This window comes from Erinaceus europaeus, chromosome 12 (assembly GCF_950295315.1).
Source record: "Erinaceus europaeus chromosome 12, mEriEur2.1, whole genome shotgun sequence".
NCBI classification, from domain to species: Eukaryota; Metazoa; Chordata; class Mammalia; order Eulipotyphla; family Erinaceidae; genus Erinaceus; species Erinaceus europaeus.
In genome coordinates this window covers 20,444,793-20,467,589 of record NC_080173.1, presented here as the reverse complement: position 1 = coordinate 20,467,589, position 22,797 = coordinate 20,444,793, and the positions used below count along the sequence as shown (strand labels likewise).

At 37.8% G+C, this 22,797-nt stretch overlaps 1 protein-coding gene across 3 annotated transcripts in view; it reads left to right on the top strand.

Moving 5' to 3' along the window:
- TAFA1 (TAFA chemokine like family member 1) overlaps window positions 1-22,797 on the top strand; it is a 611,962-nt gene that overhangs the window by 468,298 nt on the left and 120,867 nt on the right. For 2 of the 3 annotated variants that reach the window (XM_060202909.1, XM_060202907.1), the window contains exon 3: window positions 11,992-12,132. In XM_060202909.1, the coding sequence (XP_060058892.1) occupies window positions 11,992-12,132 (141 nt within the window). The remainder of the gene's footprint in view (window positions 1-11,991; window positions 12,133-22,797) is intronic. The other variant, XM_060202908.1, reaches the window with a different exon arrangement.

Here is a 22,797-nt window from a genome sequence, read left to right as displayed (position 1 = left end):
ATCAACTTGAAAACATTTTGACTTGAACTGAGATGAAAGAAGAAGAAGAAGGAGAAGGAGAAGGAGAAGGAGAAGGAGAAGGAGAAGGAGAAGGAGGAGAAGGAGAAGGAGAAGGAGAAGAAGGAGAAGGAGAAGGAGAAGGAGAAGGAGAAGGAGAAGAGGAAGGAGAAGGAGAAGGAGAAGGAGAAGGAGAAGGAGAAGGAGAAGGAGAAGGAGGAGAAGGAGAAGAGGAAGGAGAAGGAGAAGGAGAAGAAGGAGAAGAGGAAGGATTGATTGGTGTTGCTGCCAACATTTGAAAAGCATTTACAAAATGACAAATATTATCATTCCTGTTTTAAACTATCATTGGCAGTTAAGTTTGTAAGATGCATTTACTAGATAATCCTTAAAATGCAGAAAAAATATCTTTAAAGAGATTCATTTCTTGTTTTCCAGAAGGATTTATGACAAATCTCTTTCATTGATACAAAAGAGAGGAAGCATTTTGAGTTACAGTGCTTGCTTTTAAGTAGGCTGTTGGTAAATCAGTTTTATAACTAGTTCTAAAAAGTCTTAAAAATTCTATCTTTATTGTTATAATAAAATTAGAGGAGCCTATTCTTTTCTAGAATTTGACTAGCACAGAAATTGAGAGGGAAGCGATATCTCACAAGACACCATACAATACTATACCAAAGACAAGCAAAATGGTCAAGAAACAGTGACTTGCATATGATTTGATTGTACAAAGGTCTGTGACAGATTTGCAATTCATTTTTCATTTTGCTTAATCATCATCATCCACTTATCCAGTAAATATTTTTCATTTGACATTATTAACTTTCAAAAGTTGGTTATCAGTTAAGTCTAGTTGTTCTCTACTTGTTCTTAAAGAGGAACTCATTTGAAAAATATGATTATACTGTATGTTAAAATTATAATAACCAAAATTGCCACTTCCTTCCTGTAATGGAAGGAACTGTGCACACACACAAAATGTCTAGAGTTTCACAAAGTTTAACTTGAAAACTTCTGAGCAAAGGACTGCAGATGTGAAACTTTTCCTATGAAAGATCTAATATTTTTATTTTTTGACACAAATCAGTAGACCAGGGGTTCTGCTGTCAGAATAAACTGAAAGATTAAATTACTTTGATTGACTATGACTAGGTCAGTCACCAATGTAAACCTTGGGAGCCAGGAGATTTGGATATGACGGCACCAATCAGACTTTCTAAATCTTGGGACCCTGTGGGCCTTTAAGACCTGCTTCTGCCTCCACATTGGCACACCTGAGCAGAAGTGTAATTGAATCCATAGTTCAACTTGTCAAGACCAGATGAGCTTGTTATTTAGAGCAACGCCTCCTTGGCTTCCAGCATGAAAATCCATCATCTGTGAGCCCAAGGAAGATGTGGTATGGGGGTCATTGACTTTATGTAGAAGTTTTTAATGAAAATGGAGCACTTGTCACTTCCCATTCTCCAATCCTACATCCCTCTTTTAGAAAAATGGCAGCACGTATGCAAAAAAAAAAAAAAAAAGCACCATATATCATACAGATTATATGGGTTATGGTTTGGAGGCTGCCAGTTAAGTGGTACATAAATAATAGGCATGTTTTAAACTGCTTCATCTCAGTTATCTCCACTGTAAAATGGGGGTGGTCACAAGCTCATTAAAATCTTGTGAGCATAGCATAAGCTGAAAATTTATCAAAACATTCAAATAATGCTTAACTTCGATAATATTATTATTATCATCTCTTGATAATATGTCTATATCATTTATTCGGCTTCTGTAAATAAGCATCCTCATTGGAAAACAGAAATAACAGTAGCTCTATTTCTTTCTTGAATTATTTTTTATGGAGTGGTAGCAAATAGAATACATATCTTACTGAGTGTGACACCCCAGATTAGAACCCCAGCAACAGATGATAGCACCAAGTAGCAAAAAATGGAATTCCATTGATGACAGAGAGGTACTTTGGTTGGTGTTGCTCAATCTTTCATCCCACCCCCCATTGCTCCTCTTCTATTTTTCTTTCTTGCCTCCAGGGTTATCACTGGGACTCAATGCTGGGCACTATACTGTTCCTGAGGTCTTTTTCTTTTTTCTTTCCTCTTTTTCCTTTCCTTTCCTTTCCTTTCCTTTCCTTTCCTTTCCTTTCCTTTCCTTTCCTTTCCTTTCCTTTCCTTTCCTTTCCTTTCCTTTCCTTTCCTTTCCTTTTCTTTTCTCTTCTTTCCTTTTCTTTTCTTTTTTCAATCTTTTGCATAGAACAGAGAGAAATTGAGGTGGGGGGAGATAGAGAGGGATAGAGAAAGACTCCTGCAGATCTGCTTTACTGCTTGTGAAACGACCGCCTCCCTCCCCGCAGGTGAAGAGCCGAGGTCTTGAGTCCCGGTCTTTGTGTAAGTCCTTAAACTTGTACTATGGACGCTTAAGGTGAGTCACTGCCTAGCCCCCTCCTTTCCTCTTTCTACAAATGTATAATATAAAAATAATTAGGCTGGAGTATTTGTTCAGAGATATCACTCAAGCGCACTGTTCTAGGTTCATTTCCTGGTATCACATAAAAATACATTTTTAGGGGTCAGGCTGCGAGACAGCTGGTAGAGTGTGCATATTTCAGTACACAGGGTTCAAGTCCCTAGTCTCCACCTGAAAGTTGAAGTAGTGCTGAAGATATATCATTCTCTCTCCTTATTTCCTCTTCCCCTCTCAATTTCTCTCTGCCTCTGTCCAAGAAATAAAGAAGTAAAATGTTAAATAGCATTTTAAAAGTACTTATTAAACCCAAGTAGACATTCTTCTTGGCACACATAGATACCTGACTTCTGCTCATACTCTTTGTTTTTCTTTCTCCCTTCTTCTCTTCCTTCCTTCCTTCCATTATTTTTTTCTTCCCATCTTCTTTTTTCTTTTTAATAGAGACAGAGAGAAATTGAGAAGAAAATCGGGGCGGGGGGGGGGGGGGGGGGTGGAGAGGCCTACAGCACTCCTCCTGCAGTTGGAGAGATCAGAGGTTTGAGTCAGGTCTTTGCATATGGTAATGCCTGTGCTCTACCAGGTGAGCCACCATCCAGCTCCTGGCTTTCTTTAGCTCTTTCAAGAGTTCATTGTCCCAGTCTGCTAAGATTTCTTTATTTGTTCTTCCTTCCTTTCTCTCTCTCTTTCTTCCTTTTTTTGTACTATAAATCCACTGCTGCTGGCAGCCATTTTTTTCTTTTTTCTTTTTCTCTTTTTCGCTCTATTTTATTTGATAAGGCAGAGAGAAATTGAGAGGGGAGAGGGAGATAGGGCATCGTGAAGCATCCCCCTTGCAGGTAGGGAGTCAGAGCTCAACCCAGGTCCTTCTGCGTGGTAATATGTGCGCTGAACCAAGTGTGCCACCACTGGGCCCCAATATTTCTTTCATTTTGACATCTCCAAGTCTCTGTTTGAAGACTCACTGAGTACATGGCATGTTACCTACTCTCTTCAAACTAAATAGTGTTATTTTTCTTTTGAAGAATTCTCAATTTGAAATGAAAAGTAATTTGTTGGCTTTATAAAGAAATGTTAACCTGCATCATATTCTTTGAGAGAACTTATATTTGTTAAGAGACTTAAAAGACATTCTATCCTTCATATGGTCAATCATGTTTTGTTCTCAGTGGAAACTGCTCATCTAATCTTCCAATCAAACTTCTAAAGAAGACGAAGAAAAAAAATAGGTTTTAAATTAGTTGAGTTAAATAACAAGACAGTTAGAAGTTGTGTCTTATAACTTTAAGAAAGCAAAGGGGAATCACTGTAAGCGCTGAAAGTGTGTAGAGAATTTCTGTTTCTTAGGCAATGCAGAATTTTAGGCAGGATCCTGGCATCAGACTTCAGGAAGATGTTACAGGCTTTGGTACTTGGGACTGGAAATTAAGTCAGTAAAAGAAACCAGAGAACCAAAAGCTTCCTTCATTGCAATGAGTGCCAGGCTCAAACCTGGGTTGCATATATGGCAAAGCATTGCACTGCCAAAGTGAACTATTTGACCAACCCAACATCTTTGTTTTTTATTTTATTATTTTTTTTACTAGAGCACTGCTTAGCTCTGACTGATGGGTCCTCTACTGCCTCAGGCATGAAAGGTTTTTGCATAACCATTATGCTATAGACCCAGCCCCTAACATCTTTATTCATAATGCATGGAACTAGGGTTTACTTACAATATTCTTTCTTTTGGTAACTTAATTTATATTCAGACATGCAATACACTTTCTAGTTTATAACCCTGACTTCTGCAATGTCATCAATAGAAGCACAATTTTGTTCATTATTCTTTAATCAGAGGCCCAGGAGGTGAATAAGACATTTGACTCTCAAACATGAAGTTTTGTCCCTGCCATCATATCTCAGAGAAATTCTCTGTTTCTAATAAATAAATAAATAAATAAATAAATAAATAAATAAGATAACAGATAAAGAATTCCAAATGGAAAAAATAAAATGTCAATGTTCAATAAATAAAATGATAGAATTGTTTGTCCTTGAAGAAATTCATTTTCATTTGGTGACACATAGGTAATCAGTGTCAAAATTGAGTCATTTACATATACTATTTGAAAGCTATAACTATTCTGGAAATGAGGGTCAGATGTAGAGCAAAGCTAGGAGATCTTCTTGAGTATTGGCTAAGAGAATTATGGTTTAAATATGTTGCTGAGTGTGTTATTGACAAAATTGCACTTGAGAAAAGATGTGGAAGAGATGAGAGAGTAAGACAGAGCCTTAGAAGAGTGACCCAGGTGATATACAGGTCAACTTGTCAACATCAGATGAGCCTGTTAAAAAATCACTGCTTTTGGAGCATACTATCAAGAGATATCTACTTTGTTCTTGCAATATCCTATAAGGGTATTCCAAGAGCAGGAAAATAGACATAAATTCATTCTTTTCATTAGATAATGCTCTCCCAGTCACAAAACAAAATTAGAGAAAATTGGGGATGAGGGAAGGTTTAATATTTAACTTTGTTATACATCTAAAACCAATAAAGCAAACAAGATATTTTCTTTTGGAAGTCTTCATCAACAATGACAGAAAAAAAAACGGCTATTTATGACACTATGACAAGATACAAAAAACAATGTTTTTAAAGTCTAGTAAATCTGAGTCACACTTGTAAAATTCTGGGCAGGATTTTTTTTTTTTTAATATAAAGGAAACATTGACAAAACCATAGGATAAGAGAAGTACAACTTCACACAATTCCCACCACCAGAACTCTGTATCCCATCCCCTCCCCTGACAGCTTTCCTATTCTTTAACCCTCTGGGAGTATGGACCCAAGGTCATTGTGGGATGCAGAAGGTTGAAGGTCTGGCTTCTATAATTGCTTCTCTGCTGAACATGGGCGTTGACAGGTTGATCCATACTCCCAGCCTATCTCTCTCTTTCCCTAGTGGGAAAGGGCTCTGGGGAAGTGGAGCTCCAGGACACATTGGTGGGGTTGTCTGTCCAGGGAAGTCTGGTCAGCATCATGGTAGCATCTGGAACCTGGTGGCTGAAAAGAGAGTTAACATACAAAGCCAAACAAATTGTTGAACAATCATGGACTTAAGGGCTTGAATAGTGCAGATGAAGAGTTGAGGGAGTCTCCATTTTGTAGATAGCTAGTAGGCATATTTTAGTTAAATTCCAAAGGGCCTGTGGCTATACTAGTTTTTTATTTGTTTGTTTTTCCTTTTTCTTTTTGCACCTGAGCCTAAAATCTGATATGCCAGTGGATCCAAGTTACTGTCAGGGGAGATTATATCATGGCTGGCAGAAGGACCAGAAAGCTGGATTAGGGAAGAGAGTAGCTCCCAAATATGGGAAAGGGGTATAAATATTATTGACTGTGAACCCCATCGATTTGATGTGATCTGGAGCCTATAAGCAGCTTAGGAGCCTATGTGACCTCTGCATCCCTCTAGATCTGAGCTCACATTCTGTGGTCATGAATAGGAACATTCCAAGCTGCCCCAATATTGACCCATCTTCCTCAGGTGTAGCATATAGAGTATGTTTTCCATCCTTCCTTCAGAGGATGGAACATTCTCTACCATTGTTGATCTAAGTTGAGGACAAGGTCCTATGGGGGCCCACCGTGTGGTCTATTATATCCGGTTGTTCCTGATATAAATGACCGGTAACAATGGAGAGAGGGTTTATTCGAGGTCTAGGCCCATCATGTCTGTTTGGGTATCTCAGGACTCCCCGAATGGGGCCCCAGCTGATGGGGTGACCTGATAGTGACTAAAGAGTCATCATTAAAGTATGCCAGTCTCTTGTCCTTATTCAGCTTTTGTAGTCCTTGCTTTGCTAAGGTTAGCTTTGGAGTGAGTGAGAGAACTGTATGTAATAGGAAGTAGGTGAGGAGGGTATCTAAGTCTATGTAGACACTATTTTATTATGAACTTGATACTGACTCACTACAGACTATTGTGTATTTTTGCTTTCAGATGTATATTTTGTCTAGGAAGTTTAAAACTTCTTTGAGCAATAACTTTTTGTCTATAGATAGAAAGAAGTCAGGACTGGGTGGCAGCTAATAATTTATTCTGGCTCTGGGAGGTTTGTGACTAGTATACTAAGTGAAAACTGAGTACCTAGCACACCATTTGTAACTCACAGTGTTGTCTGAGATAACACAAGGTTGTTTCTTTTGATCACTAAAGCTTTGTTGTGAGAGACTGGTTTGGTTTTTTTTCAATGGCCATCCCACTATCCATGTTACTACCTCACTGTAGTAATTCAGAAAATGTCATATGTCTGCCACTATAATTGTAGACTTCATTGTAAATGAAATAAGATCCAAGATATGTTCTGGTAGTTTTCATTTGCTATGCACTATTTTCATTCATTAGTGTTTCTTGAATATTACATTAAAGCCAAGTGGTGACTTTAAAATTAGTAATATTTTCATGAAATTAGAACCAGCTATTACTGACTTGACTGAGGGTACTTGTGACTGGCAACTATAAGCTAAAGAAGTCTGATTGCAGGTGTCTGGGTTAAAGAGTGTAATATGTAGTCAGTCCTGTTACTCTATTAACTCTCGTCCTATTGATAGGTATGCAGCATTAATCCATGATTTAAGTTCATAATCCTCCTTAATTTCTTTTCAAAATTTGCAGTGACCTGTTATTTACTGTTTTGCAACTTTGCACAATTCCATTTTCAACTCCTTTTGACTATAGCGATCAGGTGGTCACCTTAGAGAAATAGCCAGGTCAGTATAATCTTTGACTCATTTCTTTTTTCCTGTAATATAGAAGCATACTGAGATGGTTCTTTGGAGAAGCAAGATATCTCCAATTTAGTTCTATCTCAAGCCCTAAATTTAATTTCCTTGTAGTCTGTTATGATTTTTTTGTTTGTTTGTTTGGTTGGTTCGTTGTTTTGTTTTCTTTTTATTCCAACTGGGTACTTCTTGGGAGGTGATTCAGCAGTAGACTGCATGCCTTCTATGCATAAGGTCCTGGTCTTGATTCTGGTACCAGATTGCATGAGAGTGCCAAGTACAAAGGGTAGAACTCCATGGGTAGTAGAGCAGTGCTTTCTCTCACTCTCAAAATATGGAATCTAATCAAATGTACTGGAAAGTTGCCTTGAGTGATATTGTGTCTATATATGATTACCTTATATGTATGAGACCCTGATGCAGCCCCAGGAGCACATGGAAGTATCATGAGTGAAACGGGTAGAGCTCCCTGGATAGTAAAATAGTTACATGGTCTCTCTCTCTCTCTCTCTCTCTCTCTGTTTTTCCTGCTCTTTTCACTCTCTGTCTCTCTCTGAAATAAATAATAGAAAATTGGTCTAGGGAGGTAACTCAGTAGTATCATTCAAGCATGAAGCCTAGGCTGTAGTCCTTAGCACAACATAAAGTTTAAGTGTCTTTTTTTAAAAACATTTTCCCCTTTATTGGGGGATTGTTTTACAATCACCAGTAAATACAATAGTTTGTACATGCATAATATTTCTGTTTTCCACATAACAGTACAACCCCTTACTAGGCCCTCTGTCATCCTTTTCCAGGACTTGTACTTAAGTGTATGTGTCTTAAATAAAATATATAGATAAGCTCCTTAACCAAATGGTTGATTCTAGAATTGCGTGGGAAATGTGTAACAAAATGAGCACACAGCATCTTGGAGAGCCAGGAAGTAAGAAAGTGCTTAGGAAAAAAAAAAAAAAAGGACACAGAAGCCAATTGAAAGGCATCACAATAGCAAAGGTAGAAGATTTGAGCATCAAAATGATAGTATAATATTGACTTCTAACTAATAGTATACAAATCTAAGAGTGTTACTGATTAAGTGATGTAACAAATTAGTAAACAAGAGAGAAGAGACAGATCTACAAAGAGAAGAATTTCCTCAAACTATAAAAGATAGTATAAGTCAGGGAGATACAACTGCACTTCCCATTCCTTAACTATGGGTTGAACAGAGGAACTTCTTTCCAAAGATGCTGGTATGGGAAGGGTCCAAGGTGGAGAAAGGGAAGAGTGGCTTTACAGTAGAGATATCTGACTATCTCCGCCACCGCAGTATGGCCAAATCACCATCAATGGTGATAAGTCATGCTAAAAGTATGTATCCTTGATAAGATCTGATGAGAACAGCTTAATCTCTGTTGTTTTACTTCAAAACCACATAATAACCTCAGTCTAGTTGTAAGAAAAATGTCAAATAAATCTTTATAGAGAAACATTTTACAAATGTTACCAAAGCTTCTCAAAACTGTCTCAAGGTCATCAAAGAGGAAGGAGTGCCTGTGAAACTATGACAATCAAGTTGAACAGGAGACTGAACACCTACATGTAATGTGATGGTGCTAATTTTTATTGATTCATTTTGTCTTTCATTTATTCAGCAGTTAGTAAGTTCCTAAATTCTCTATTAACTCTAGAACTGTGAAAGGGGACACCATCACCCTGATTCTGATCAAGTTTATAGCTTATACAGCCAGACAGTGGTGCACCCAGTTGAACACAAGGAACCAGGTTCAATCCCCTGCTTCCTACCTGCAAATGGGGGGGAGCTTCATGAGTGATGAAGCAGTGCTGCAGGTGTCTCCCATTCTCTCTCCTTCTCTATCTCTTCCTCTCCTCTCAATTTCTCTCTGTTTTTTCAAATAAATGAAAACAAGGAAAAAGAAAATGAAAAATTATGCTGCTATAAACAATGGATTTGTTGTATAGGCACCAGGCACCAGCAATAACTCTGATGACAATAAAAAAGTAGAGGTTTATAATTTAAGGTAACTGACATGTGGTTACAACTGTGCATATGAAGAAATATATAAAATGTTGGAAGAAATGATAGAAGTGAGTGAGAGGACATTCTTTAATGAGCTGGCCTTTGCACTGAGTTCAGATGAGTGCAAACTGGGTAAATGCATTTTTTAAGAACATTATAACATAACAGGAAGTAAAAGAAAGTATTCCAAGCAAAATTATATTTTCCATGTTTCAAAGTCAAAAAGGAGGTTTATTTATTTCTTTTTTTCCTGGTAAATATAGCACCAGAATGACTGAATATTCTTATCATAAGTAGCATATATGGAGTTTTCACTCTGTGTCAAAGTCTATGCTAACCCCCAAAACAAGTATCACCATCAACTTACATACAAAACTCTATCGTACAGGTATTATTATTATTTCCACTTAACATATTAGGAAACCAAGTCATTGAGATTGTAAGTTAGTGAACAGAAATTCAGACTTCTTTAATATTTTTTTTCTTTTTCATTTTTATTTTGGGGATTAGTAGACTGCAATGCAGTTTTTGATATATGGGTACAATTTCTTATCTTCCTGTGCATCACACAACAGGACTTCGAGGTTAGCTCCACCATCTTCCTCCTTCTCTTTCTCCAGAGTCCTATAATTTGGTTCAATACATGACACCCAATGCAAGTTTTGCCTTGTGATTTTCTTCTCTCTCTCCTTATTTCTTAAATTCAACCTATAAGTGAGATTATTCAGCATTTGTTCTTTTCTTTTTGACTTACTTCACTTAACATGATGCCTTCAAGTTCCATCCAAGAGAAGGCAAAGGAGATTTCCTCATGTTTTTAACAGTTGAGTATTATTCCGTTGTGTATATATACCACAATCTTAGATAGAATATTCTGGTGAGTATCTCATATTAAGCCAAGATTTCTCAGCCTCAGCATTATTGAATTTTGGGCCAGATAATTCTTTGTTCTGGGAATTGTCCTGTGTAGTGTTGCAACTAGATGCCAGTACCACCTCCACCTACTCTAATAATAACAATGAAAAGCATCTCCAAACCTGGCAAAAATACACTGGCAGGTGGGCAGCTAACAAAACCAACACTACTTTCAGAACTAGTGTCTTATACTGTATGTCTTCAAAATAGGATGGAACTGAGTCTTGGGTCTTCCCTTCATGCTCCTTTTCTCCTCCTCTCTTTGTCCTAATGTTTCCTAAGCACTCACCTTGTATAGACTACACTCCTCTCTCTCTTTTTTAAAAATTTTTTTAAAAAAGTTTTCCCTTTTGTTGCCTTTGTTATCATTGTTGTTATTATTGTTGTTGTTGTTGGATAGGACAGAGAGAAATTGAGAGAGGAGGGGAAGACAGACAGAGGGAGAGAAAGATACCTGCAAACCTGTTTCACCGCTTATGAAGCGACTCCTCTGCAGGTGAGGAGTCTGGGGCTCAATCACATGCCCTTAACCCTCAGCACTGCCGCCAGCTCCCTACATGCCTCTCTTTTACAGTACAATAATTTTCATACAGTGACTGCCTAACAAATATGTGTTCATTTTCTTCCAACTGAATTCTAAATGGCAAGAATTATAAATGTTGCAGTTCCATTCTTGGCTTCATTCTTCCTGAATTCAAAACTTGATGTAGAGAAGAAGTAATCTCTGCATTTTGGTCATTTGGACTATTTTTATGTCCCTGGAGAGTTAAACTTATTGATAGCTTGTGGGCTCAAGGTACCCAGCAGAATGTTCTTCATGTTCCCCAACCTTCAGACTAATGCAACAGAGCACTGGTCAAGAACCGAGTGAATAATGACATACCTCAGATTGCCAATAAATGTTATTAAATGCATGACTAACTTCTAACCATATTATAGTGAAATCTTATGGTATTTATTGTTTCATTATTAAAAGACCTAAGTGTGTGGCTTAAGATGCCATTTAATGCACACAACTAAGTGCTCCAACAAGTCAGTCTTTCATTTATGGATGAGATCTGGATTTGGAAAATGATTTCCCAACTAGATTGTCTACTCAGCCCCATTGAGAATCAGTGAGAAGTGAGAGGAAGAGCTAAATTCCAGGAAGTCTTTTCTGCCATTGCACATTCTTTATTACCAACAACTGGTTGCTTGTCACTCATGAAAGCTCAGGCAATTCTAAATGTAGAGATAATGCAGAAATGAGCTCCCAAAATACATTGCTTGTAAATCAAACAGAAACTTTTTTTTTAATGTTAGCATTTGGTATTTTCTACTGCTTTGCCTATATGTATGTGCAATGGGCATTATCTCATTTTGAGGACTATTCATTGGTACTTTCTGATTCATTTGAAGTGTAGTGCTATAAATGTGTCTATAGTGTCCAAGATCACATATGTCTTGTTTAGAATCTTTTATACACATCTATTTGCATGTTTTGAATGTGTACAGCAGGAAAAAGTTCTTTAGTAGTTATACTTTATATGTAGTACGATAACTACTTTTTTCTTTATTTATTTAGTAATCTTTATTTATTATTGGATAGAGACAGAAATAGAGAGGAGAAGAGGAGTCAGAGAGGAAGAGAGACAGAGAGACACCTGCAACCCTACTTCACTGCTCATCTTGCCCCCTGCAGGTGGGGAGCAGGGGCTCAAACCTGGGTAACTCTACTTTTTTTCTCATGTTCTTCAAATCATTCACATGTTCTTCCACAGGACTCATGTACACTGGACTACTTCCAATCCTTTCCTTTCTCTCTTGCCAGAAGGAGGGACTTGTGAAGTGATAGCTGCACACAGATGTTGTAACAAGAATCGCATCGAGGAGCGGTCGCAAACAGTAAAATGCTCCTGTTTACCTGGGAAAGTAGCTGGAACAACAAGAAACAGGCCTTCCTGTGTTGATGGTGAGTAGCTGGTTTCTCATCTCCTTCTAGGCATTTGTCTAGCTGTTCACCATGCATAATCTATTTTCTTGCATAATCTATACTTTATGGTTCAATACAACGAGCAAGATGTATCCAAACTGCTAGGTAACCAAAATGCCAATGGAGTCAACATTTTTTAAAATTTATTTATAAAGAGGAAACATTGACAAAACCGTAGTATAAGAGAGGTACAACTCCACACAATTCCCACCATCAGAACTCCAAGGTCATTGTGGGGTGCAGAAGGTGGAAGGTCTGGTGGAGCCAACATTTTTATAAACTTGTTCAAATCATAGCCAATGCAATGAGGCACCTCCAGTGTAGAGAAGCAGGAAGCCAGAATACAAAAGTCATTTCACCCTCCCACTGGAGGACAGTTTTGGCCCTCGTAGCCAATAAACATTATAAAACCATGATGGTTTCTCATGTTCTCTGCCAACAGAAGCATTGAATCTCTGAACTATAAATCTCCATTTTGTTTCCTGTTTGTTTTTGTCTCTAATGATCAAGAAATAGAATTGCCTTTAGGATTTGGATGTAAGATGCAAAGAAAACTGCATTCTCTGTACAGGCAGAGAGGAAAATAGCATCTAGTCCTAAATTCCTATGAAAAGTTAAGCCATGTCTTTGTGGGTTTTTGTTCATTTGGTTGTTTTTTTTTTTTTTTTTTTTTGTATTTTACAACAAGTTTGTTTGACTTTGAAAGCTCTTAACTCTATTGTGCTAACTTTAGACAAGGGGACTGTTGACAAGCAACAGTTAATAAAACATAGTGTATTCTATATGTGGATAGAGAGAGACATAGTGTATTCTATATGTGGATAGAGAGAGACATAGTGTATTCTATATGTGGATAGAGAGAGATTGTCCAGACAATATTATATAGCCTAGTACATATTCAAGCTGATTGTTTTAGTTTCTAAAGTATCACCTTCTTCACAGTTCTTGAATCTGTTGGCATAAATGGGCTAGGCTACATATTGATATAATAGAAACTGTCTTATGCCTTAAATATATATTTGTAAATTAAGTATAAAACTAGCTATAAGTTAGTAGTTCTAGGTAATTATTAAGAGCATGAAGTACAAAATTAGGCATGAAGAGAATTTTAGCCAAGCCAATTATTGTTTAATGACTTTCAGTGAGTCACATTTGCTTTTTAACCTGTTTCCTCTTTCATAAAATGAGGATAATTATTTTTATTTCATGAAGTTGTGGAAAGGATTAAGAAAATCTTATGTTCAATGTACTTTGCATAATATCTGGTTCTCATTAAGAATTAAGTGTTGGTGGGAGTCGGGCGGTGGCGCAGCAGATTAAGCACAAGTGGTGAATGGTGCAAAGCACAAGGACCAGCCTAAGGATCCCAGTTCAAGCCCCCGGCTCCCCACCTGCAGGGAAGTCATTTCACAAGCAGTGAAGCAGGTCTGCAGGTGTCTGCCTTTCTCTCCCCTTCTCTGTCTTCCCCTCCTCCCTCCATTACTCTCTGTCCTATCCAACAACAACGACATCACCACAACAATGTTAAAAAACAAGGGCAAAAAAAGGGAAAATTTAAAAAAATAATAAAAATAAATTAACTGTTGGTGTCTGTTTTGTTTATTTATTTATTTATTTATTTTAAAAAAGAGACATTAACAAAACCATAGGATAAGAGGGGTACAACTCCACACAATTCCCACCACCAGAACTCTGTATCCCCTCCCCTCCCCTGATAGCTTTTCTATTCTTTATCCCTCTGAGAGTATGGACCTGGGGTCATTATGGAGTGCAGAACGTGGAAGCTCTGGCTTCTGTAGTTGCTTCCCTGCTGAACATGGACGTTGATAGGTCAATCCATACTCCCAGCCTGTCTCTGTCTTTCCCTAGTGGGGAACGGCTCTGGGGAAGTGGAGGAAGTGGAGCTCCAGGACACAATGATGGGGTTGTATGTCCAGGCATCATGCTCGCATCTGGAACCTGGTGGCTGAAAAGAGAGTTAACATACAAAGCCAAACAAATTGTTAACCAATTATGGACCTAAAGGCTAGAATAGTGCAGATGAAGTGTTGGGGGAGTCTTTTTTTCTTAGTCCTATTGTAGCTGCATATAGCTTATGATTTTGAGATATTACTCTTCTAAAGCATTGCTAATAGCTTCATTTCTTTTTATTTATTTATTCCCTTTTGTTGCCCTTGTTGTTTTATTGTCATAGTTACTATTGTTGTTGTTATTGATGTCATTGTTGTTGGATAGAACAGAGAGAAATTGAGAGGATTTTGCAGACCTGCTTCACTACTTGTGAAGCAACCCCCCTGCAGGTGGGTAGCCAGGGGCTCGAACAGGGATCCTTACACTAGTCCTCGTGCTTCGTGCCACCTGTGCTTAACCTGTTGAGCTACTACCTGACTCCCATAACTTCATTTCTTAATACCTTAGGGGTTACTAACCACTATAGGTCTAACCCCTCCACATGTACACACACACACACACACACACACACACACACACACGACATATTTGCCAATTTTTTTCACTTCCCTTTGTGAATCTAAGAATGAACAGAAATAAGCTTCTCTCTATAACAGCAGTAATCACATTTGTTCTAAACATTTCTGTTGTACATACTGCATTTCCCATGTTAAGTATTCCAGTTGTTTGTGTTTTCTTCTAAAATTGGTAGTAACTCACTTCCGATGGTGGTTTCAAAAACAGAAATGACTATGATTTTTTTAAATAAGCATCTAGTAGATTGCTGTAAGATGCAAAATCTGAGACTGGATAATTTAAAATTAGACATAAACCTTATACTATAGTTTTCATAAGAAATGTGTAATATTTAAGGAATTTTTAAGTATAGGACTATAAGCTTTTAAAAATTTTTTTATTCCTTTTGTTGCCCTTGTTGTTTTTTATTGTTTTAGTTGTTGTTGTTATTGATGTCATGGTTGTTGGAAAGGACAGAGAGAAATGGAGAAAGAGGAGGGAAGACAGAGAGGGGGAGAGAAAGACAGACACCTGCAGACCTGCTTCACCGCCTGTGAAGCGACTCCCCTGCAGGTGGGGAGCCGGGGGCTCGAACTGGGATCCTTAAGCCAGTCCTTGAGCTTTGTGCCACCTGCGCTAAACCTGCTGCGCTACCGCCCGACTCCCAGATTTTTTTTTTTTTAAACTATAGCACTGCTTAGCTCTGGCTTATGGTGGTGCAGGGAATTGAACCTGGGACTTTGGATCCCCAGGCATGAAAGTTAGTTTGCATAACCATTATGCTATCTACCCCTGCTCAGAATATAATCTTTCAATGTCATATAATGCCTACTGAGAAAAAAAAACAAACCTCAAAATATACACCTACCAACTTAAATTACAGAACATTCATTTATACATATTATAAGAAGCATTCTACCTTTGGGCTTATGTTTAGCACTATCTAAAAGAATATAAACCTTGCACACTAATTCAAACCATTTTGTGTTTTATTAATGATTCTACAACTCCCATATCTTATCAAAATTGTTTATGCCCAAGTAAAAATATAACACACCACCTTTCATAGTCTCCTAGGGACCAAATATAAAATCAAATAAATATAAAATGGATTTTAACTTAAAATAGAATATATTTTAGGGAAAATTTTTTCCAGCAAAATTATAAGGAAGCTTGTGAATTTACATTCATGTTCAGATTGATACAAATAGCATCAAAAATTGAAAGTAGTGGAGTATATAATTAGTAACAATAATAAAAATAATGGATAGCATCTTTTCAAAAGTTTATCATGGTTACTTTTTCAAGTCTGCTCTTGCAGTTTATTTTAACCAAAAAACCTTAAGGTCCATCTGTCCAGTGTTTCCTTTTTATATCTTATAAAACAGCATAGTGATTTTGTAGCTTGCTCAAAATCATACAGTCATGGTAGAGTCAGAAAGTCAGCCTGGTCTATCTAGTAGGTGGTTCCATTTATCAGGCACAGGCAAGTCTTTTTGCAAGATGTCAACATATCTTAGTGAGAAAAAGAAGTCTAAGTATAAGAAATAATTTCAACCAATATAGAACTATTGCTCTACCAAATATCACTGTCATAGGGAGATTGAAAGCAATCTTATAATTTTTTATACATTTTTATAAAAAAAAACAAACCCTGAAGTCCTACTGTTTAAAGCATGAAGGGAAATAAATGGCTATTTCATGAGGAAAATTTTACAATCTTTCTTTATTAAATCTTTATTTATTTATTATTGGATAACAACAGAAAGAAATCGAGAGGGGAGCAGGGAGAGAGAGGGAGAGAGACAGAGACCTTTGCAGACCTTCATTGCTCGTGAAGCATTCCCCCTGAAGGTGGGGACCAGGTGCTTAAATCTGGGTCCTTGCCCACTTTAATGTGAGCACTTAACCAGGTACACCACTGCCTGGGTCCTACAATTTCTCTATATAGCCTATTATCAGTACAAAATATGTATCTTGACAGAGAACCTGTCAAGAACCTAATGGACAGTGACAAGCCTCAGATTGTCAATGAATGCTATTGGATTTTGTTGCCTAATTGCTAGCAGAGTTTACTTGGTATTTTTGTCTTATAATGAATTTTCAACTAGTAAGAGCAATATAAAAATTCCCACTTATTTAAGAAAAAAACTTTCTGAGAGTGAATGCAGGGCCATTGAAAAAATTGGAGAAATAATATATACATAGATATAGGTATATAGTTATAGAATCAATCCATACCAGTGACCTTGGGAGAACTACTGCAGTTTCCAGTGGAGGAAGTGGAACACAGAACTCTGGTGCTAAGAACTGTATGAAATTATACCCCTATTATCTAACAATATTGTAAATCAATATGAAAACATTAACATATAAAGAAAAAACAAACACACAAAGAAACCGTTCTTTTTTAAATATTTATTTATTCCCTTTTGTTGCCCTATATTGTTTTATTGTTGTTGTAGTTATTATTGTTGTTGTTATTAATGTCATCGTTGTTAGATAGTACAGAGAGTAATGGAGAGAGGAGAGGAAGACAGAGGGGGAGAAAAAGGCAGACACCTGCAGACCTGCTTCACTGCCTGTGAAGCGACTCCCCTGCAGGGATCCTTACTCCAGTCTTGCTCTTTGCATCACCTGTGCTTAACCAGCTGTGAGCTGTACTACCGCCTGACTCCCACTAAAAAACAAACAAACAAACAAAAAAACTTTCTAATATTCAGAGATGAAAACCCTAGATCTGGTATCTATTAAGCATGTAAATAGTAAGTGGAAAGACTAATCATACTCCTGAGTAGTTCTTAACCTTTAGTCCTCAAATTTTATTGACTTAGTGCTAGTTTACAATACTATAAAAATCTAGAGTACATTTTCTCACCTCTCTGTATGCCTAAGTCCCACCACACTCACCAGTTTTAGTGCCATCACACAATCAAAGTGTCTTTATTCATTCTTCCTACCTGCTTTACTTTTCCCTCTGGTCACCACTATGATTTTCACAGAATCTAAATAATTTTCATTGCATTTTATAGCCAGTTTGTTTGCCTTGGTTATTTATATTCCATAAATGTTTTTGATATCCTCTCATTTATTTCGCTTAGCATAATTAGCTTAAGTCTCAACCATGTCATCACAAAAAAAAATTATGTCAACTTTTTAATAGCTGAGTAGTATTCCACTAATTATATCTACCACAGCTTCATTACTCAGCCATTTGTTATGGGTTCTTAGGTTGATCCTGTGCTTTAGCTATTGTGATTAAAGCTGCGATGAGCATAGGCATGCAACAATCCTTTCAAATCTGTGTTTTTCTATCCTTTGGCTAAATACTTGAATTCTGATTATTTCTCTGTAAAAAAAATAAGTCCTCATAAATATTAGGCTACTTTCCCCTGATGTATCACATTTATTTATTTATTTATTTTAAATTTTTTATTTAAGAAAGGATTAGTGAACAAAAGCATAAGGTAGGAGGGGTACAACTCCACACAATTCCCAACACCCAATCCCCATAACCCACCCCCTCCCCTGATAGCTTTCCCATTCTCTATCCCTCTGGGAGCATGGACCCAGGGTCGTTGAGGGATGCAGAAGGTAGAAGGTCTGGCTTCTGTAATTGCTTCCCCGCTGAACATGGGCGTTGACTGGTCGGTCCATACCCCCAGTCTGCCTCTCTCTTTCCCTAGTAGGGTGTGACTCTGGGGAAGCTGAGCTCCAGGACACATTGGTGGGGTCTTCAATCCAGGGAAGCCTAGCCAGCATCCTGGTGGCATCTGGAACCTGGTGATTGAAAACAGAGTTAACATATGAAGCCAAACAATTTGTTGAGCAATCGTGGATCCCAAGCTTGGAATAGTGGAGAGGAAGTGTTAGGGAGGTACTCACTGCAAACTCTAGTGTAGTCCTGCTTTCAGGTATATATTTTGCAGTAGTTTATGGATACGTGTGCACATAAGCTCTCTCTCACAGAAACTGGTGTATATCTAGGTTATGGGACTTTGTTAGAAAGTGAACTACCTGAGATGAAATTAGAGTGTACTATTAAAGGAAAGGTCTCACCCGAGTCATGAAGCTGAAGGGTTGTCATTCCACACGTGAAGTCTCTGGATACATTCTGAGGTGAAGCATGTTGAGGTAACAATCGTTGCTTAGGTTAGGTTGTGATCGGCAGATGCAATGTTATTTGGTTTGGATTGGGAGATGCATACGGGAAAGTGGGCCCTATCCAAGGGTTCCAGGACTGGGGGAAGTAGGGGCTCTATAGTGAAGATGTGAGGTTCCTGCTGTCTTAGGGTTCAAAAAGACACTCAATAGTTAATATTATCATGACATTATTTGTTAATTGGGTTAACTTTGAAAAGTCCCTTTGTTATGGTTTGCTGGACAGTACCCAGTATCTTGTATATAGCTGTGCTATTGGAAGCTTCTAATCTACTTGGTCTAGGCTTTTGAGAGAGTCCGCATATCAAATACATAGCCTATATATTAAAAAGATTCAGTTTGTCTTTTGAGAAACTTTGAGACATACAATTGATTTCCCCCTCATATTAATTAGCTACTGATTTATATGTCTACATTTTGCTAGGAGTGTACATAAACACCATTCCCACCACCAAAGGACTGTGACCCATCCCTCCCGCCCACTCCCACCCCCCACTGGCCCAGGAAGCTACATGCCTACCCCTCACCACTGGGTTTTTACTTTGGTGCCCTACTTACAATTTGATCAGGTCCTGCTTTTAGTTTCCCTTTCAGATCTTCTTAGTCAGCTTCTGTTGATGAGTGGGATCATCCCATACTCATCTTTATCTTTCTGACTTAGTTCACTTAACATAATTCCTTCTAGCTCTGTCCAAGATGGGTCAGAGAAGGTGGGTTCATTGTTCTTGACAGCTGCATAGTATTCCATTGTGTATATATACCACAGCTTTCTCAGCCACTCATCTGTTGTTGGGCACCTGGGTTGCTTCCAGGTTTTAGCTATTATGAATTGTGCTGCTATGAACATAGGAGTACACACCTCTTTTTGGTTGGGTGTTATGGAGTCCTTGGGGTATAACCCCAGGAGAGGAATTATTGGGTCATATGGAAGGTCCATGTCTAGCCTTGTGAGAGTTTTCCAGACTGCTCTCCACAGAGGCTGTACCAATTTACATTCCCACCAGCAATGTAAAAGGGTTCGTCTGTCCCCACATCCTCTCCAGCATTTGTTGCTGCTGTCCTTTTTGATGTATGCCATTCTTACAGGAGTGAGGTGGTATCTTAGTGTTGTCTTGATTTGCATTTCTCTGATAATCAGTGACCTAGAGCAGTTTTTCATATGTTTGTTAGCCTTTTGGATCTCCTCTGTGGTGAATGTTTTGTTCATTTCCTCTGCCCATTTTTGGATGGGGTCATTTGCTTTTTTGCGGCTAAGTTTGCTGAGCTCTTTATATATTTTGGTGATTAGTTTCTTGTCTGATGTCTGGCATGTGAAGATCTTCTCCCATTCTGTGAGGGGTCTCTCTGTTTGTTTAATAGTTTCTTTGGATGTGCAGAAGCTTTTCAATTTGATGTAGTCCCATTGGTTTGTTTCTGCTTTGGTCTTCCTTGCAATTGGGTTTGATTCATCAAAGATGTCCTTGAGGTGTATGTGGGAAAGTGTTTTACCAATGTTTTCCTCTAAGTATTTGATTGTTTCTGGTCTGACATCTAGGTCTTTGATCCATTTGGAGTTGATTTTTGTTTCTGGTGAGATAAAGTGGTTCAATTTCCTTCTTCTGCATGTTTCAACCCAGTTTTTCCAGCACCATTTATTGAAGAGAGCCTCCTTTTTCCATTTAATCCTTTGGGCCCCCTTATCAAAGATTAGATGCCCATAGGTGTTGGGATTTACTTCTGGGCTTTCAATTCTGTTCCACTGGTCTTTATGCCTATTTTTGTTCCAGTACCATGCTGTTTTGATGATGATGGCTTTATAATATAGTTTAAGGTCTGGGAGTGTGATGCCTCCATTTATGTTTCTTTTCCTTAAGATGGTTTTGGCAATTCTAGGTGTTTTCAGGTTCCAGATAAATGATTGTAGCGTTTGTTCTATTCTCTTAAAGAAGCCTGGTGGAACTTTGATGGGTATTGCATTCAATTTGTATATGGCTCTGGGGAGAATATTCATTTTGATGATATTTATTCTTCCAATCCATGAGCATGGGATATCTTTCCATTTCTTGGTATCAGTTTCTATCTCCTTGAGTAGCGACTCATAGTTTTCAGTATGCAAGTCTTTCACTTCTTTGGTCAACTTTATTCCTAGGTATTTGATTGATTTTGCTGAAACAGTAAATGGGAGTGATTTCTGGATGTCTTCTTCTTCAGATTTAGTGTTTGCATAAAGAAATGCCACTGATTTTTGTACATTGATTTTGTAGCCTGATACCTTGCTATATTGCCTAACAACTTCCAGTAATTTTCTACTGGATTCTTTAGGTCTTTCTATGTATACTATCATATCATCTGCAAATAGTGAGAGCTTGACTTCTTCCCTTCCAATCTGTATCCCTTTGATTTCTTTCTCTTGCCTGATTGCTATGGCAAGAACTTCCAATACTATGTTGAAGAGTAACAGTGACAGTGGACAGCCCTGTCTAGTCCCCGATCTGAGGGGGAATGCTTTCAGCTTCTCTCCATTGAGTATGATGTTGGCTGTAGGTTTGCTATATATAGACTCCACTATCTTGAGGAATTTCCCATCTATTCCCATTTTCTGTAGAGTTTTGAGCATGAATGGGTGTTGGATTTTGTCAAAGGCTTTCTCTGCATCTATTGAGATAATCATGTGGTTTTTGGCTTTGCTTTTATTGATGTGATGAATGACATTGATTGATTTACCACATTTAATCTCGAAGATAAGAACAAGACACAGAAGAGAGAGAAAGACTCAGACCGAGCAGACAGACATAAAAGGAAGGAGATAGTGAGATAGAGAGGGGCACTGAAAAAGAGGGGAGGGGATTCAAAAAATATATGAGATAGAAAATATAAGAAAGGATGCTTAAAAAGAGTATTAAAACATCTATACATAAGTGACTTGATTCTTTTTTTCCAGTTATTTAGATTCAATCTCATAGTTTCTAGCTAATTTTAACAAAATAAAATGTACTTGGTAGATTGAAACTTAAAAAAAAATCAAAATCACAAGTTGTTTATATGAGATTCTAGAGCTAAAACCTTTACAAAAATGTACTTGGTGATTGTCCTGTTGGAAAACACAGCAAAAACTTTCTTGATCACATGTCCTAGAGCTACTCATGTTGGAGATTAGGGCCTGAAATTCAGCAACAATTTTCAATAGAAGAGCATGAAATGTATGTGAGAAATACTGTATATGGCACCTACTTCTTAGCAATCAAGGGCTCTGCAAAATTCTACAGACATGCACAGTGTTGAACTTTAATTTAGTAATTTAGTATTTCTCAAACTTTTTAAAAATATGGTGTTGGGGAGCTATCTCAGGAACTCATGCATACATGCTGCCACTGAGTGGCCTTCTGGTACACATTATTTCATTATTTTTATTTTATTTAAAGACGGGGAGAGAAGAGGTGGGGAGATAACAGAGCATTGCTCTATCATCTATGGAGCATGCTGGTGTCACCTAAGGTGCTCCCATTCACTGCTGGAACTCAAACCCTGAACTTTCTATACAGAAAGACATAGCTCTTTGGATGCACTTTCTACCATACTTTTAAAATTATACAGCCTTTCTCTAAGGTGACACTTTTTCACATCCTCCAGACCCAGTGTTCCATGAAGAAGACTTTAGGCCACAGTAGTATAGACGACATGGAAGGTTTTTGCTCTTGTTTCCTGGAATGCATTTTAGGTCTTCTGAGACTGACTGATAAATTCTCTGCCAGCAACTTAGTGTTTTTCTTTAACAGGTCTGACCACACACTGCACAATGGGTCCTGGTAGGAATGTGATTTGCAAGATGTCAGTGACATTTCAGGATTAATTGCAGTTTGGAAATCATCTAGAGACTTTCCAAAACAAGCTTAGTGTGAAAAAAATTGTCTTTATTTTTATTCATAGATATTAAATGTTTTAGGGGACAAGGAAGATGACCTATTTTGGTTCTGTCATTTGTTACTTGTCGTCCACACACAATGAAATACCAAGATAATGAATTGCGATGGTGGATCA